At 43.6% G+C, this 18,097-nt stretch overlaps 1 protein-coding gene across 3 annotated transcripts; it reads right to left on the bottom strand.

The window, feature by feature from the left end:
- Positions 1–890: 890 nt before the first annotated feature.
- BNIP2 (BCL2 interacting protein 2) lies at positions 891–18,058 on the bottom strand. Of its 3 annotated transcripts, XM_080980849.1 has the most exons (11): positions 17,924–18,055; positions 14,474–14,601; positions 12,381–12,445; positions 11,167–11,331; positions 9,408–9,584; positions 9,210–9,312; positions 8,558–8,689; positions 7,502–7,588; positions 7,312–7,410; positions 5,079–5,114; positions 891–2,447 (listed from the first exon to the last, which is right to left on the bottom strand). In XM_080980849.1, exons 2-11 carry the CDS (start codon positions 14,521–14,523, stop codon positions 2,399–2,401), a joined length of 963 nt encoding a protein of 320 aa, XP_080836975.1. In that variant the 5' UTR covers positions 14,524–14,601; positions 17,924–18,055; the 3' UTR covers positions 891–2,398. The 3 variants fall into 3 exon arrangements, with proteins under 3 accessions (XP_080836975.1, XP_080836976.1, XP_080836977.1); XM_080980850.1 differs by lacking the exon at positions 5,079–5,114; XM_080980851.1 differs by lacking the exons at positions 891–2,447; positions 5,079–5,114; positions 7,312–7,410; positions 7,502–7,588 and adding an exon at positions 7,763–7,928 and having other exon boundaries at positions 17,924–18,058.
- Between the last annotated feature and the right edge of the window lie 39 nt (positions 18,059–18,097).

An 18,097-nucleotide genomic window follows, 5' to 3' on the forward strand; every position in this document is an offset into this window, starting at 1 on the left:
TGAAAAAAAATATAGTCCGGGCCCCCACAAGGTCTGAGGGACAGTGGACTGACCCCCTGCTGAAAAAGTTTGCTGACCCCTGCTCTAAGCCTACCTGCTAAAATCCCCATCAAGTTAAGCAACAGAGCAGGAGTGTTGCTGGACTCCCAATGCCCTTCACCCTCAGCCAGCACAGCTAACATCTGGAGGACCACAGGTCCCCCATTCCTACAGCCAAGCTTGAGAGCTTCTTACTATCATGATGAGTAAAAAGAAATGCCAACAAGGCTATTCTGGTGACTTATTTGCTCTCGCAAAGAACCAAAGTAGAATGGAGTATTTCTGCAATCTCCAGTGCACTGCACCTTGTGAGAATCAAGTCCTATTACATGATCTGTATTCGTGGCTGAATTCTGATGCTATTTTGTTTTGATTGATACAGTGTGCATTTATCATATACATTATTTGCATTAATATACGGTATATTGTTGTTCATTGCTTTTAGGAGCCTTGAGTTAAAAAGTGGTATATAAATAAACCATACCATACCACGAGTTTTTCAGATTTCCAAACAGCAAGCACAACAGTCAGTGTATAACGTCCATCTAGACATAGGTTTTCCATTCTGCAGAGTGGCTCTTCTGCCACCTGAAATAGCAGGCATCAGAAGCGTCAACACAGGAAAACTGTCCTGCAATTCCTTTAGGTAACTCTTCCCCCCTCCAGGATAAATGGAGAAGCAGCATTCATTTCCAACAAGGTGGCATTACATTAAGATCCAGGGTGCACAAGAGCCTCTGATAAGTCAATGGATCTTGACAGTAACTCACACCTACCACCACTTTAACTGTGAACACATACTCTGAAGAGTGCCAGAACTCTTTGTAAGAAAAACACCCAATTAAAACGCATTGTCCTTTTTGTAAAAACACTATTTATTGACTAAGTTCATACACTGACACAAGGGCGGCATTTCCAAGTAAACAGTTTGGAGACAAAAGGGTGTTTTCAACGGTGTTGTGAATAAGCAAAAACTTTTTTAAAAACCATGTCTTCCACGGTCAGCAAAGTGTGTGTTAAGATCTCTGCTACAAGGTAACTGCTTTGAGGATTAACCTATAGGAATTAGTGCATATGCTTAGGCCTGCAGTTTATAGATCCCGCCGCACAAGCGCAGCCAATTTCTGCACACAGGTGAAAAGGCTTCAGAACATGCAGAATTTATATACATATAGAGACTCCTTTTTTAAAAAAAGTACATAAAGTGAATTTAGTGCTTGTGAAAGGTGCATGGGAGCCTTTTCTGGCCACAAAGCCGCCTGGCTGGGGCTGATGGGAGCTGTAAGCCAAAGCACCCAGAGGGCGCCCACAAGCAGCAGAGGGCCGTCACCAAGTACAGACTTGTGCCAAGCTTTCCTTCTCCACAGCAGGCAATTCACCACACCAATCATATCCTGATGCCAACATGCTGCGAGTTTCTCCAACCTACATTACTGGTGAGCAAGAAAGCCAGAGTAAGATCAGGATATGAGAAAAGGTGTACTGCATGTCATGGAGGGAGGGGGCACACCATTTGGGGGCAACAGCCCTGTGTTCCTTACAAAATGCAATTCCAGCCTTGATCCCCAGCTTGACTGGAAGGCACCTTCAGTTCCAAGGGTGGTTCACCTACACCAATACGGTTCTTTGTACCCAATCTGGAAATTAGGGCTCTAACACATGCACATCTAAGCGTCCTTAGTTCCTTGTTTCAGAATATCCATCTGTTTCAGAAGCGCAGCCATTCCAGACCAAATATAAAAAGCCCTCTGGCCAAAGAAACTAAGACGACTCAGGCAGTGTCTTTTTTGTGCCAAGGACACCTCTGCAAGCAGGGTACACCCAACATGGGAAACAAAAGAACCTCCGTGTTTATGCAAGAATCAATGAGGTCATGTTGATTTGCTTTTCTTTAGGTCTGGCAAGAAGTGTTTGACCATTTATAGGAAATTGCCATGCACTTTTATTATCAAATAAATGAAACAGTCATTTATAGCATGGCTTACCTGCGAGGGTTTTGCAGATAAACATTATAATTGTTTTGAGAAGTCATAAAAATATATATTATCTCTTTCCTTAACATTTAAGCATATAAATATTTACTAAGCATCATTTAGGATTTAAAAAAAAACCACGGGTGCTTCCTATGATGCTTTGCGATACTGCAGTATAGAACAGGCAGCTATTAAGTGTCAACGTCTAGCCTGGACTTGAAAATTCATTCAGCAGCGAGTAGTCCATTAGGTAAAAGTCCAGAGGCAGGCAGTTCTCCTCCTCCTCCTCCTCTGAACAGGTTTTGATCATGCAAGACGTCATTCCATCAGCACTTTCTTCAGTCTTGGTTGGACTCCAAAACACACCAAAAATAAAATAAAATACTTTACTGTTCGGTCTTCTGCTCCTGTTTCCCATTAAGTTCTTGGTCAATTCTGCTCATCAGACAGAAGGGGGGGGGGGGAGAGGGAAATGTTAAACTCTAATTTCAACCAGGGTGTAGAAATTTAAAATTCTTTGGCGGGGGGAGAGTAATGCTTACTACTTTGCAATTGCAGCAAAACTGTTAGGCACAAGTAGAGCAGCAAGTTCCCCCCCCCCCCCCCCAGAATAATGAATTAGAACTTAAAAGGAGAATACAATGTGACTTTTTAAAAAATGACAATTAACAGGAAAATGAAAAAATAGACCACAATACAGTAAGATACCCAGTGCTTTTTTCTTTAAAAAATGTTTTGGTGTACTCTCATTTTCCTACTCATATTGAAATACTGCCCCTCAATGAGGCCAAACTCAGATTCACAAAATGTTTGGGGTATGTGTCCCCCTGCATCCCCCCAGGAAAAAAGCAGTGAAAATACCACTTCATGTATCCTCAATTTATTCAGACCAAGACCTACAACCACACAGAACTGAATCATTGCACGTGACCCTACTGAATGAAATCCCTAGCAGTTTGTGTATAATGACATCTCTACCTGTTAACTCAACATGTACTTGGGGTCACTGAGTTTGACTCTTGTGGCAAACTCAGGTTGGCCAGCATATAGTGGTGTGAAACGTTCCTTACAGTTATTATATCTAGATGTCTAGGGCTCCAAGAAAGTCAGCTTTATAAAGGGTATTTTTGCCTTGAAAAAAACAAATTTCTTAATTTACTGCTAGGCAGCCAATGAGGCATGCCAAGTTTTGGAACTGTTGCATCCATAGCAAGTTTCTAACCAGTCTTGCTGGGACAGGGCTGCAGCTCAGTGACAGAGCACCTGCTTTGCGTGCAGGATCACAAGCATCTCCAGATAGGGCTGGGCATGTCTTTTGCCTTAAATCTTAAAGAGCTTCTGCCAGCCAGTGTAGGCAATACTGACCGAGATGAGCTAATGATTTGATTTCGTATGAAGCCTGTTCTCTTTCTCACATGTATTTCCCTCTCCTTTCCACAGTTGGTGGTGAAGTTTAATATTTAAGTTATGTCAGATTTTTAGAGGAAAGGCAGAAGCAGCAAATCAGAGGTCTTCCAAATATCAACGTTTGAAACCCTTCACTGCTCCAAGAAAATGGTATCAAATCTCTTATTCCACCTCTCCCTGGTTTAAGCTATGTTGAAGAACCTCCTCCTCCACAACAGTGGGAAGTTTATTGGGGGTCTGTGTGTTAAGTCAAAGGCCCAGTTTGCATGCAGCATTAAGTCAAACCATGGCTAAGCATGAATGCATAAGCATGCAGATACTCCCATTAGAAACTGTGGCCGCTCTGCACCTTCCCAAAAATCAAACCTTAGCTGCAGCCCATGGTTCATCAGGAGAAAGACAAACTATAAGCACAGGTATGAATGCAAATGTTATGAAAAACCATGGCTTAGCTCAGGGTTCCACAACAGCAGCAGGACCAGGAGAGAAGCAAAGCACCTGTGGCCTTCCCTTGAGGACACTCACTCTCAGCCACGGCGTGACATTACATGCAAACCGGGTCAATGAATGGCAGTTGTGGAGGCAAAGACCAACACAGCAAATGAGCAGTGGATTTCAGTGAGCTCATTTTAAATGTAGTCCAAGTTTCATTTTAAGGGGAAAGGGCAGCACTGCTGGGCAGTTCAGACACCAAAAGCTGAGCTTTGCCTCAAAGCAATGCTGTGTCTGATGCAAAAACCTTGTGTGCAACCCATACAGACTAGCTGCCCAAATTCCTTCTAATGCTACAAAGGGTTGAATTAAATGTGGGAAAGCATTTTTGCAATCTGTTTCAGAATCCTGATGTACACATAGCCCCTTCCCAGGTTTATCCTTTTGTTTTGTGATATAGCTCTGAAGAGAGAGTAGGTCTGTTTTGCTAAGTAGCAGTTTGCTCCCTTCTTTGCAAGGGAACAACCCCTCCCCCCCAAAAAAATCATCTTCACAAATAGGCATTTGGAATCGTTATACAGCATGGGCACATTCTGGATCAAGTGAAATTGTTAGTGGCAAGAGTAGCAGTTGGTGCACTGGATTGGACAATATTTTGTGAAGGGAAGAAGTTGCTGAGATACGTTTATTAGCAGGCCATGCACTTCTTGAGCACCAGAGAACCCCAGCATGCATTGATAAGACAAAAGAAAAAAAGAAAAAGACATAGCAAATACAGGCAGCACAAAGCCCTCCTCCCCTTTATGGTGTTCAGCCAGTTTAGACTGTGACAATGCAAATTAAAGCCATTTTGAACTTCAGTGACTGCTGAGTCAGAGTCACTCTCCACCTAGAATTAAGAATGTATTTTGCAGCAATTGCTCTCCAACTTCCTAAAGCGGAAAATTGTTGTAGTTCTAGGTTTGACAATTAGCGCTATAATTAGACAGCAAATGCTTTAGCCTTTTGGCTACTCGGCTTCCTTCTGAAGCAACGAGCCATTTGCACAACATTATGTGAACAGCACAGCATAAGCTAGCCAGAGACACCCACACACACGGTGGCACAATGGGTGCATGTTCATTCATACAAGCAGCAGGCAGCCCAGCAAGCCAAATATACCCCAACATTCAGCACAGTGCAAAGTTGGCTAGATTAGATACAGCCCTGATCAAGATGTGCATATACCTTTTGGGTTTCTTTTTAAATTTTTCTTCTTCATACCTTAGTGGGGAAAATGTTTTTTTAGTAAATAAGATGCAGTTCCGTATACCAGCAAAATCCAGTTTTGAAGCTAACAGCACCTGTCTTGGGCAAGGGCTTTACGCAATAATGCTAAGGTGAACAAAAGTAAAGGCATTTAGTTTCTCTGTAGTAAAAGTACTATGCCTGCTGCAAGATCGCTCTGTGTGCCTCCCTTCCTGCATGAAAAGAACACTCTGCTCCAGCTGCCAGTTGGATTGAAGAGATGAGGGGAGGCACACTCTGCCCTCTGCCCAGCACCACTGGGAGGCTGAACCCCATGTCCTAAGAAGGCCATCATGGCAAGGAGGAGACCAACCTGGCCCCATTCATTTGGCCAGCAGAGGATGAGCTACTCAAAAACTTTCCTCTTCCCTCCCTATTCAGTTTTCCTTTTGTGTCATGTCTACTAAATTGGCAACCTTGTGTTTTTTAATGTATGTGAAGCACATAAAAAGTGATAGGAAACACTACTATTATAAAATCCTTATCACATTTGTATCCTGCTCTTTCTCCAAAAAGTACCCGGGCACCCACTCCCTTTGTGAGGTAGATTAGGCAGAAAGAGAGTGCTTTCCCCAAGGTCATCCAATAAGCTTCATGGCTGAGTAAGGGTTTGAATCTGGGCTATCCCAGTCTGGCAACCAAGAGAGCCATTGTGGTGCAGTGGTTAGTCACACAGCAGGAATCTCTCAGACATATGCTCTTATAACAGCCTTGGAAGACGGGGTGGGGGAGTCACTAGGAAACTGGCACAAGCAAGTCTCATTCGTAGGATCTTCCAAATTACAGTTCCCATACCAGATCATTTGCTGCCCAGCACTGTTTAGTCACTTTAAAACCATTAAAGCAATCCTAAGAGTTTTGGCATGTGTACGTGTCGTGTGAGTCAAAAGTAAGTACAGACTATCAATAAATAAGCTGTCAACCTCTGAACAAACAGAGGTAATAAACAGACTGTTCTATCTTCTCTGAGACCTGGGCTTTCTGGCCCAGGGCACCTCCATCCCTACCATGCCCACCCCTACCACCCTGTCCCAGTTGTGTTTCTTGGTCACACTAAGCTACCTTTGCACGCAAGGCCAAAGGACCAGTGTTTTCTAAGTCCCCAGATGTCTTTTAAGTTCAAGGAAGTTCATAAGGCAATATCACTGGGTTATTAATGAGTAATAATTCTGTTATTTTCTTGAGCAGAGATCACAGTGGGTGGAGGGCTTTTAAAGCCTTGGGCTTTACATAGCTTACCAACCCTAAATCATATACCTGAGCAGCACAACATTTTACTGCTGAACTGAGATAGAGGCCAAAGTCCAGAGGGCATGCCAGAGGCAGCCCCCAAGTCCTTCTGCTCCTTCTGGAGAAACATGTCACCCTTCAGATGTGGCTGAACAACAACCCTTGTCATGTCTGACTACCAGCCATCCTGACTGAGGCTGCTAGGAGTTAGTCTAACAGCATCTAGGAGTTGTATAGCTTCCCCACACCAGCTCTGGCAGTACTACCAATTGCTGCAGGACATAATTATGCCTCCTTGCACATAACCCAACTTATACTGTATCTTCACTTTGACTACCAGCTGCACTGGGAGGAAATATTGGCTGAGGCAAGCATTTTAACTTTTTAAAAAACTCAGAGTGCAGTTATATACATGTCTACCCAGAAGTAAATCCCATAGAGTTCAATGGCGCTTGTGCCAACCAAGTATAGGACTGGAGACTTGGGGAGGGATGCTGCAGACCTCATTCTCCACTGGAAGAGGAAAAGATCTACTGCTTCTCACTGTAGTGGCTCACACCACCACCACTGCTGTTGGCACAATGGTGGTGCTCCGACAGTGGTAAGGCTAAATATGGGGTGTGTTGTGGACATGTCAGAGATGGCAGCAAAGTCACAGAATCACAGAGTTGGAAGGGACCTCCAAGAGTGCAATGCAGTCACAGGATCGCAAGCCCCCTTGTCCCTGGACACAATCACAAGTGCACAAAAGGCTCTCAACTATGCCAGCTGGAATCACTTTTGAGCACAGGGGAAAACACTGCTCCTTCAACCTCGTAATGGCCACTGTGAGCTGGCAGGGCTCTTCATATAGCGGCGTCTGTTTCCTAAAAGTTTGGATTGCTCTGTTACTGAGCATTTATGCTTCATTTTTGGGATTATGAACATGGAACCAGCAACCTACTGTTTTATGCATTCAGGTATGCCAACGTATTCCATGGGGACAAGTTCAGCCAGCTCTGCCAAAGTAAAGACATATCTGATTTTTTGGCTGAATTTTGAGCTAGAAAAAAAGAACAGAAAAGACACTGTTACTGTTGAAATGCTAAACATACCAGTTCTGGAAAAAATGAAGTAAGTATTATGGGTGTTACCTAATAAAAGGTTTTGTGATTGCCAGAAGTGTTCTAATGAACCAGGAAGGATGAACTATTATTAATGATTTCAGGTTTTTCCTTAACCTAAAGTTCAATCAAAATATTAAAAAGATGCAATCAACAAGAGAAGCAAGAGGAAAATAACAAAGCCTAGATACTAGCAGACACTGAACGTTGCTAATGCTCTACTCTAGGTGTAAGCCAGAAAGAAACTCCTAGTGAGTCTGGGATCAGCATTAGAATTAGACTAAAATAGCAAAGTCACAGTTATGCTCAGGTGATTTGAAGAGACAATGAAGGGGAGTGTGTCCCCATACCTGCAGAGACAGGCTCTTGCCATGTTTCCTGGGCAGGAGATAGGAATGGAATGGAGAGCCATTCTGGGACAAGGGCAGAGATGAACCCATACACCTGCATCCTCAACCTAGTTGCCAGAACAAAGGGGGTGTCAGGGACATTTGCCTTTGGGGGCTGTTTCAGGCCTCCAAACTGGAGCTTAGTCACCCTGTTATCCAAGCTGCTGAAGGAATGCGAGACACCTGCCTAGCAAGACATGCAAGATGGACACTAATGACATGTAGTATCCAATATTACTTTTCCTTCTAGGATAGAGAACAGAAACAATTCTATACAGTAGCTCAGCAGAAAAGTATCTGCTTTACACGCAGACAGTCCCTTGCATCCCCTTGGAGGGCTGGGAGGTTCCTGCCTTAAACTCTGGAGAACTGCTGGCAGTCAGTGTAGACAATAAGGAACATCCTGGCTCAGTATAAACAGCTTTCTAGGTTCTATAGTCCACTCTTCTGAAAGTTTCTTCAGAACTATGCTCAACACTATGTAAAAATGGGCTCTACCACATTTTCATAGAAGGTTTTTTCTCTTCATGAGAACACGCCACCTTAAGCACCAGCACTATTCTGCCCTGGGAGTATGGAACCCAAATCACAAAGGATGTGACAACAGAGCTTTCTTACATCACTTGACAGAAGTAAATAACACTTTAAAAGAATTGTCATGTGTTGTGCAGTTGGCTGCATCTCAAATTCTTCTTACCGCCTATCAATCTGTTGGTAACACTTCCTGAGCCAGCCTAGACTAGGCATCTTCCTCCGTGTTGTTGCACCATTTAGGTAAACGATCATGTAGTTCTCTGCTACTAACAATTCTAGTGTGCCAATAACATACCTGTTTGGGGGTGGGAGGAGAGACAGACAGTGAGGTTTCTTGTGCTATCTTCCCCCACCTTATGGCCACTGCATCCCTCTCCTGCGCTCTGTTAATCAGGCAGCAGTTCCTTTTAAGGAACATGTAAAACTGAGTCAGGAATGAAAGCCAAAATTGCATTTGTAGTCTGAGGGGTCATCACTCACGCGCTTGGCATGAAAAAGGTCTCTAGGCATCCCTGGCATCTCCCACTGAAAAGGGTAGGAGGACTTTGGAAGAGCTAAGGCAGAAGCTTCTTCAGGTTGGGTTAAGGAAAGATCACCATGAGAAGAGGCCTGCTCAGTCAGACCAATGGCCTATCTAGCCCAGCACTCTGGCCAGCCAATGTCCCCACAAGAAAAGGCCACAATGGCCCTCTCCTGCTGTCTGCTTCCACCTCCACCACTTGCAAGCATTCCGCCTCTGACATGGGAGGAAATGCAGGGATCAGAGGTCTGACTTGGAATAAGGCAGGTTCATGCATTCATCAAGTACAACTCACTTAAAGAGATTATCCATTAAGTATCTGTAGTTTGGCTGCCCGCTTTCCGGCATGAAGCAAACTGCAAATACAACGATTGCATTTAACCCATCACCATAATAACCTAGAAAGAAGAAGAAAAATCTAATTGTTATGCTTTTTCTTCAGGCATCCTCTCAATTCTTTTTTAGTGGGGTGGGGGACTGTCACTATTCTCACCTCCATGACTGATAACTTTCTTATATGGCTCAATTGCCTTCATATCCACCCTGTGATCTTGTTCTCCAATCCGGAACATCCGCCATCGCCGTTCCTCCTCTTTTTCATCTGATGCTGCATATTCTTGTAACGATCCTTTTTGAATCACATCTGTAGTTTTTGGCTTTGGAAGATCATCTGCTCAGAGATTTTTGTTTTTGTTTTTAAAAAAATTACAATACTGTTACAGTGAATCACAGATTAGACAAAGTAGGTTCATTGCTTCCCTGTATGCCCCAAATCTTCAAAAGTTCTGTGCCCATTATATTGAAGGAAGTGTCAAGAAACGTATCTACAAATTGTTTGGGTTGCATTTTGACTAAGCAGTTAAGCAGTGATTGTGCTGAGTTGCTTTTAAATGGAAAGAACATAGCTGTGATTCCTTTCCAAACCCGTAAATATATATTGAAGCTTAAACAACTAGTCCTCTGATCAAAGAAGAATCTATTTTGGTAAATCAGAGCTGTCCCCTGTAAAAGAGACCACAGTCTTGAGGTGGATATACCTTTAATCAGGCAATGATTACATATATGCAATAGGTTCAATACAACACTTTGATATTCCAAATCAGTTTGTGGATTAGGATAATGCCCAAACCCTTTGATCAGTTGACAGCCCTAGATATCTACCCTTCACCTATTATTTCCCCATTGATTTTAGTGAATCATCTCAACACAATGATTAGTGGCAGACATGCAAAATAGAGATTTCAATCCAAACTAAGCAGGACTTGGGAAGTGTCCTGAAGAATACATCATCCTCACGGCTTTGTCAAATTAACTTCAGTAACACAAACCTTACCACAGAGGTGTGAAAAAACTACTGCAGCATGTTAGTAGTTTGTTTCCAAGACAGAGTTGTTAATGGAAACTATCCTTCCAGGAAAACGCAGACAGCCGCATTAAAGAGAAGAGAAAAGACAGAAACCTTATTCCAACAAAGAACAACTCCAGCCTCTCTTCAGCCCAGCAAACTGCAAAGTCTAAGTACCTAGAGCTGCGAACTTCTCACCCCACATTTGAAAAGCTCATACAAATAAGCAATATGCCACCACAGTCATCAGCTGCAGGATGCACCAAAGCTGAAGTCTAGTCTCTTGCTTTGAGCAACTGAATAGCTTTGAAAAAAGAGGCCCTTTTCTGAAATCTCTACTGAACCATTGGTACACAATTGATTCAAGAGCTATCATCAGTGTCAGTTTTGTACCAGCTGGAAAATCCTGTGCTGAGCAAAAATAACTTCTGTTCCCCTTCATATCAGCAGCATTTGTTTAGAAATTAACCTAAAGATGCCACTAGCAGCCTTGAAGCGAAGCGGTAGCTATGTCAGTTTGAAAAAAACAAGCATACAATTACAAAACAACTAACTACCACCTGCTTCCACCCTATACATTTTACTAGCCGGCACAGCAATGCCCACAGTGTCCTACCCCAACCTGACAGATGTGAGCAGGCTCTGGTTGTTGGGCCCTTAGATTCTAGCTTTTTAAAAAAGCAGATCACACGATCCAAAGTTCTGCCCATGCCAGCTGTACACAATTTGATATGGAGGACTTTTATCATCCTTGCAAACAGGCCACAGCAGGCTACACTAACCACCAGCAGTGACCAGAAACCCAGTGGGCCACCCACCACACAGAACAGCTCCACTGATCAACAATGCTGACAAAAGAAACAGAGGAAATACATATGCACAAGGCTTAGACAGAGTCAAGTCTTACCTTCCCATTCGAACTCATTGCTATTTTCAGACGGTGTGTCCATATCATCCAGATCAATATCCCCGCTCTCATCCAAGTCAGACAAAATTGATTCTTCACTGCAATCCAGAGTTAAGTTTATATTTGGAGCCAATAGTTTCTTCTTAACTTTGTTGCCATTCACTTCTAATAAATTGGAAAGGGAAGTTTATTCGATAAGACATGTTAAAGCCAGTGATGGCCATATACCCCCACCAAATAAAGCTTAAGTTATTAAAAGAAACAGAATGATGAAAGCATACTCCAAGTCTATGTAAACCAAACTCAAACATTAGTAAGTGAAAACTTTTTTAAACAAACAGCATAAGCATTATGCTACAGTTTCAATCGCCCTTTTTAAAGAGGTGTAGCTAACATACTCTGTATAGTTCTGCAAACAGTTCATTATATACTAATGCAGTGCTGAATCAGATGGAGCAATGGTCTGATTTAGTATAAGGCAGCCTCTATGCTCCTACTATTTGACAAACAGGAGTCACTCAGAAGAGTGAGTAGTGGCCTTCTGTTACAGTTAAACAGTCAAAACCTTCCTACGTAAAAAATAAATAAAAAAATGACTGAAGATTGTCCCTTAAAGATCTGAGCAAGTAAATAGTATCTTCCATCCTTGAATATTTAATCCAGAGCACTTTATTTTCCAGTTTCATTTTCTGTCTGATTTACCCAGCATCAGAAGTGGCCAACAAAACAGAGGGGGGCCACGGGGAATGCAGGACGACAAAATGGTGCAAGTATAACCCCCTGTCAGCCACCCATCAGTGGAGAAAAGGCACTTGCCTCAGCCACCACTGCACTTGCTCCCAGAGAAAAGCCATTTGAACATCTCGTCTGTACTGAATGAATGGGATGATAGATGCCCAATCCTGTTTTCAGGAGTGGGGGAGTGACCAATGTAGAGGAGGCTAAGGCAGTGCGAACAGGAACTGTGCAGGAACAGCAAATAGTTTCTCAGGCATTATTGATTTTTAAGGGGATATTTACCTACACCTTTACCAAGTTATGGGCACGCTGGCACCTGCAGGTCCCACATGGGTGACCCCTGGGTAAGAGTAGGAATGAGAAACCTGTGGTCCCCCAGATGCTAATGGACTCCACCTCCCATGCTGACTAGGGATTATGTGAACTGAAGTCCAAAGTCATATGTAGAACCATATATTCCTTTATACTAAACTTACCAGGTTGGTCCCCTCTTTCAGCAGGATCTGACATATCATCAATATGGTCATCTTCTGGTAGAGGTCTGGGACAGTAAAAAACAAAGAGGAAACAATGAGGAATAGTGCTCAGTAGAGATTGGGGGGGGACCCAGTAGAAAAATCTTTCCTCACCCCCCTCCATCTTTCACATCTCTATCAGTGCCCAATCACTTCTTACACAGCATCCAGACACCAGCTTTGGGCGGATCTGTAGCTGATTGACTGACTGAACCCAAAGAGTACTCTTAATGGTTCCTCATCAACCTGGAAAAAAGTGACAAGTGGTTCTGCAGGGTTCTGTCCTGGGCCTGTTGTTGTTCAACATCTTAAAAAACAACTTGGATGAAGGAATTAAGGGGATGCTCATCAAATTTGCAGATGACACCAAATTGGGAGGGGTAGCTAATGCCGCAGAAGACAGAATCAGAATTCAAAATAACCCTAACAGACTGGAGAACTGGGTGCAAGGTAGCAAAATTAATTTCAAGAGGGACAAATGTAAGGCTCTGCATTTAGGCAGGAAGAACCAGATGCACAAATATAGGATGGGGGGCACCTGGGTTTCTAGGAGCACATGTGAAAAGCATCTAGGGGTCTTAGTGGACCACAAGCTGAACATGAGTCAATAGGATGGGCAGCAAAAAATGCTAATGCTATTCTAGGCTGCATCAAGAGTAGTGTCCAGATCAAGGGAAGTAATAGTACCACTCTATTCTGCCTTGGTCAGACAGCATCTGGAATACTGCGTTCAATTCTGGGCACCACAATTTAAGGAGGATATTGACAATCTGGAACATGTGCAGAGGAGGGAGATCAAGATGATCAAGGCTCTGGGAACCAAGTCTTATGAGAAATGGTTGAAGGAGTTGGGGATGTTTGGCCCGGAAGAGGAGACTGAGGGAGATATGATAGCCATCGTCAAATATCTGAAGGGCTATCACATGAAATTTGGAGCAGGCTTGTTTTCTCCTGCTCTGGAGGGTACAACCAGAACCATTGGCTTCAAGTTATAAGAAAGGAGATTCCAACTAAGCATCATAAAGAACTTACTGGTGGTAAAAGCTGTTCTACAGTGGAACAGACTCCCACAAGAGGTGGTGGACTCTCCTTCCTTGGAGGTTTTTAAGCAGAGGTTAAGCATTGTAGGGGTTGGACTAGATGACCCTTGGGTTCCCTTCTCACTCTACAATTCTACAAAATGTGACGCAAGCCCCAAAGAGTTAGCAACTGGGATTTAACCAACCCTTGTGGTAGTCAGTGAGCAAGCTAGGCACACACCAAATTGTGTGCTGCAAAGTGCTGCAGAAAATTCAGCCTGATGAGTCACAGAAGGATTCCTATTTTTTAAAAAAAATCATAACCTGTACCTAGATGGCCCATCAAGGTGGGTGAATGTCTGCACACTGGCATTCCAACTCTAAGGGCTAAAGAGCTGCAACAGCTGGTGAGCAGCTTGCATCAGCCTTGGCAGTGCCAGACCATCCTGCAATAAGAAAGCATGTCCTGCCCATTATATCAGGTGAGGAGAGTTGCAGGGCAGGGCAGAAAAAAGAGCAGGGAGGGAAGGACCTCAAATGAACAAAATAAAATGGAGAACAGTCTCCAGTGCTCAGTAGTGCAAAACTCTTAATTGTAGGTTAGCATGCTTTGGAGTAAAACACTCCCTTCAGGACCTTGAAAAGTTGCAAGCTGTTTAAAATCTCAAGACACAGTTTGAAAAAAAATGGTAAAGCAAAATTTTATTACCTCTATTCTGAACCTTTGCAGTCAGCTTCAAATCATGTGGCAATTGTGTATATGTACACAAGACAAGAATGTATGTACAAAGATAAACTGCACATTTTTCCTGAGCCTGCTTTTGAAATAATATAATTTAAATTCATAGCTGAATATGTGAAATATCCCCAACATAAAAAGAGGGCAGAAGATGAGGCTTACAGAGCCACAGAGCCACACAGGAAGCAGTACCTCCCTTGGCTACAACTGACAAACACCTTTTAGGGACAAGCCAAACTCCACTTTCTGAAGATATGTTCCAGAGCAAATCAAGCCCTGCCACAGCTACTCCTTACCTTGGAAAGTCTTCATCTTGCCACTCTTCTTTAAGTTCAACTCCTTCCATCCTCAGTGTCGCCTCAATGGCTGATGCAGATTCTACGTGATCCAGAATTCCTGCTTCGTGTTAGATCTTAGGCAAGAACTGCAAAGTATTTTGAAAGTGTTTGCTCAGCAACTGAAATTCCAGTACTCATGAGCTGATCTATCTTCCTAAGAATCACAGCTATAAGCAAAAGAGTAACATAAATGAGAAACAGGAATACGAGGACACAAATCTGAGGGCAAAGCAAAGAGGCATGGGTTTGTCTGAACAATCCCATAACCTACTACATACCATATTTTTCGCTCTATAAGACGCACCAGACCACAAGATGCACCTAGTTTTTGGAGGAGGAAAACAAGAAAAAAAAATTCTGAATCTCAGAAGCCAGAACAGCAAGAGGGATCGCTGCGCAGTGAAAGCAGCAATCCCGCTTGCTGTTTTGGCTTCTGGGATAGTTGCGCAGCCTGCATTCGCTCCATAAGACGCACACACATTTCCCGTTACTTTTTAGGAGGGGAAAAGTGAGTCTTATAGAGCAAAAAATACGGTATTTTATGTGAAAGTTCCCTAAGAGTGGCTTTATGCAACTTTTTGAAACTTTATCCACTTTTCATGGTAAGCTCCACTATCCAGGACATACTACGTATGAAGGAAGAAAGTCACTAAGTAATACCAGTCCTGAAGTATGGAGGTAAAGTATGGAGGTAAAGTCTGTGGTTTACATAATTATGATTTGGCAACGTATACCTCCCACGTTACACTGGCAACATCCCAAATGCTCTTTCAGTAGAAAGAGCAGCTTCAACAGTTCTACCTGCTGTGGTCAGTACAGTGTCATCCTTTTACAAAAGACCAGACTTCCCTGCAAGTGTGAAGGATTACCATCCCACCACCTCCCATGGCACCTAGAGAGCCTTGGTCACCTGGGCAAAGTCAGCCAACCCACCCCACATGCACACAAATTATTGCCAGAGATTTGGATTCTGCTGCCACAGAGTGATTTGAGTGTCTCCGAGCAGCCAACCAGCCTCCTACCTCTCCACCAGCCTTTCCAGAAGAATTACCTTGGATACTGTTATGATAAGGCGCTTGGGCAGCTTCAAGCACCGGCAACGGCAATGAAGCTGACACACTCCTTGGGGGCAGGGGTTGCCAGGATAAGTCTGAGGAAGGTAGGTTGGCTTGACCAGTAGGCTAGGCAAAAAAAAGACAACCCACCTCCCACGGAGAATCCCCAATAAAGTCCGTTGCCTGGCTTTGCAAACCTTGAAGGAAAAAAATTCTAGCAAGTTATGCACCCTTTTGTTGTTTAGTCGTGTCTAACTCTTTGTAACCCCATGGACCAGAGCACACCAGGCACTCCTGTCTTCCACCGTATGCATCCTTAGGAGAACAGTTAAAGCTGCCAACTAGGAAGCCAAGCTGAAAATTTCGTAATTGCTCAACTCCACCCAGCACATCACAATCAATGTTGCTTGCAGTTGACAGATAGTGTTTTGGCTGTGTGCCTTACAACATAACCCAACAACTTGTTGCTTAATAAAACACTCACTTAACAGCCTCCAGGAACAAAAAACACAAAGCTATAGCAGTGGAATAGCAAGTTATTCATGTACTTTGAATATATGATGTGCGAATTGTTTTCCTTTGAGGAACACATTTAATTCTTCACGAAAAGGTCACAATAGCATTGGTGGTTATTCCTAATAAGCCATAGGATTTTGACACTCTGAGCTGAGCTAACTGCATAGGCTATCACAGACAAGGCTATCAAGTTCAGTCACATTTAACACTGATAAATTATTATAGCTTGAGTTTTTGTACAAGATTACATAAAATGCCATTCTTAATATTGCAGAATTTCAAAACTCATATTGAAACTCATCCTAAGAAGCCAAGATATGCAGAACAAGTCACTTTGGCTCAATAACTGAACAACATATATCCTTTCTTGTGACACTGGACAAGCTCAAAAGGCAATTAACTATGCTGAAAAATACACATCACTAATCCCACAATTCCTACCATTGCTAAACCTAGTTCACTGCATAGTCATGAGATCTCAATTTTACCTTTATTTCTACATTATTTCCATCAAAAGCCAGGTTTTCGTTCCTTCCTTCTTAACCTGCAGGGTCCCCCCCCCCCCATTTCTCATCTTTAAGATCTCAAAATCCCATTCCTTTGTTTATGCAGCAGAATTGCATACAACCCCTGTCCTGCCCCATGTTCACACTTAAACTCCCAAGGAGCTAATTTTACACAAGCTTAATAGCAGGCCCTATCAGCTCAGCAGGTCTTACCTCCAGGTAAGCAAGCTTGCACAGGATCAGGCTATGTGAACACATAAGAGTATAATCTATGGCTTTTCAAACTGTGGATGGGTATTTTGTTTTTGTCCCTTTACCTATGCTACATATTTTTTGTGTTTTTATATTGTAAACTGCTCTATGATCCTCAGCTGAAGGGCAGTATAGAAATTAAATAAATAAATAAATAAAATGCACTTAGGACTTCAGTGAAAACTATTCAAGCCAATATACAAACCATAATTATTACTGGAGGTTGTTACAATTTTATCCCACCTTTCCTCCAAGGAACTCAAGGTAGCTTACATAGCGCCCCCCTAAAAAAACCTGGTGAGGTGAGGTTGAGTGTGTGTGACTGTCCCCCAAGGTCACCCAGTGAGCTTCATGACTGAGAGGGGATTTGAACCCTGGTGTCCCAGGTCCTAGTCTGACAATCTACTACTTATTTTCTCAGTGCTCTTGGTTAGAACATGGGGAGGGCTTCTTGCTGCCCCCCTCGATCCCTGTTCAAAAGCTCACATCTGCATGCTAGGGTTGCCGCCTGTCCTGTACTGTATAATACAGGATTGTCAGGTATTCCAATGGAAAATGCTACATCCTGTATTGTTACAGTTTTGCCCTGGACTTCAGGTCTTCTCTCTCTCCAAGTGCACGTGTTGGAAAGGTTGTGGGAAAGGTCATGTATTTATTTAAGCTCTGGGTAGCCAAGCACAGACAGATTTACGATTTCATGTGTGCGCGTGCCTGCCTGACGAAGTCCAGAGGAGCATCCTGTGAGGCTGCAACAGACTGAAGTCACTTCAGTAACAGATGGGGGGGGGCCGCCCCCAGCCGCCCCGCCCTGTCCTGTATTTTGCCAGAACAAAGGTGGCAACCCTACACGCTTCCTAGTTTTAGAAGTATTTCAACGAATAAACAGATATACGTAAGCAATAACAACTATCCAGATTATGGGGGGGGGGTGAATGTGAAGCGACAGAGGGAGCCCCCCCCTCATTTCCTGCTCCGAAGCTTCTGTGCGCGTCAAGTTCCCTTAGCCCCCCCCCCAATTAAAACCCCCTCCAGGCGCCCCATCCCATAATCTCTCCCCAGCCTCCCGCCCCAATACTCACCAGTCCCCCTCCGTTCCGGCCTGCCTTTCCTCGCCCTCCCCCCACAGATGTTCCTCAAGGGACGACCCTAACCCGGAAGCAAACGCCACCGGACAGGAAGCGGCGGCGGCGCCACCCAAAAGCGGACGAGGCGAAGAGAAAACGGGGTTCTTCGACTCCGCCCCCTCGCCCCGC

Source organism: Podarcis pityusensis (assembly GCF_964106645.2).
Source record: "Podarcis pityusensis genome assembly, chromosome: 14".
Classification (NCBI taxonomy): domain Eukaryota; kingdom Metazoa; phylum Chordata; class Lepidosauria; order Squamata; family Lacertidae; genus Podarcis; species Podarcis pityusensis.

What these genes read in the sequence shown, in the direction of transcription:
- BNIP2 (XM_080980849.1), bottom strand. Translation starts at nt 14,523, where the DNA reads ATGGAAGGAGTTGAACTTAAAGAAGAGTGGCAAGATGAAGACTTTCCA. An exon ending in TGAAAGAGGGGACCAACCTG is followed by an intron (nt 11,332 to 12,380) that starts GTAAGTTTAGTA and finishes CCAATTTATTAG; the next exon opens with AAGTGAATGGCAACAAAGTT. An exon ending in TACCAACAGATTGATAGGCG is followed by an intron (nt 7,589 to 8,557) that starts GTAAGAAGAATT and finishes ATTGAACTTTAG; the next exon opens with GTTAAGGAAAAACCTGAAAT.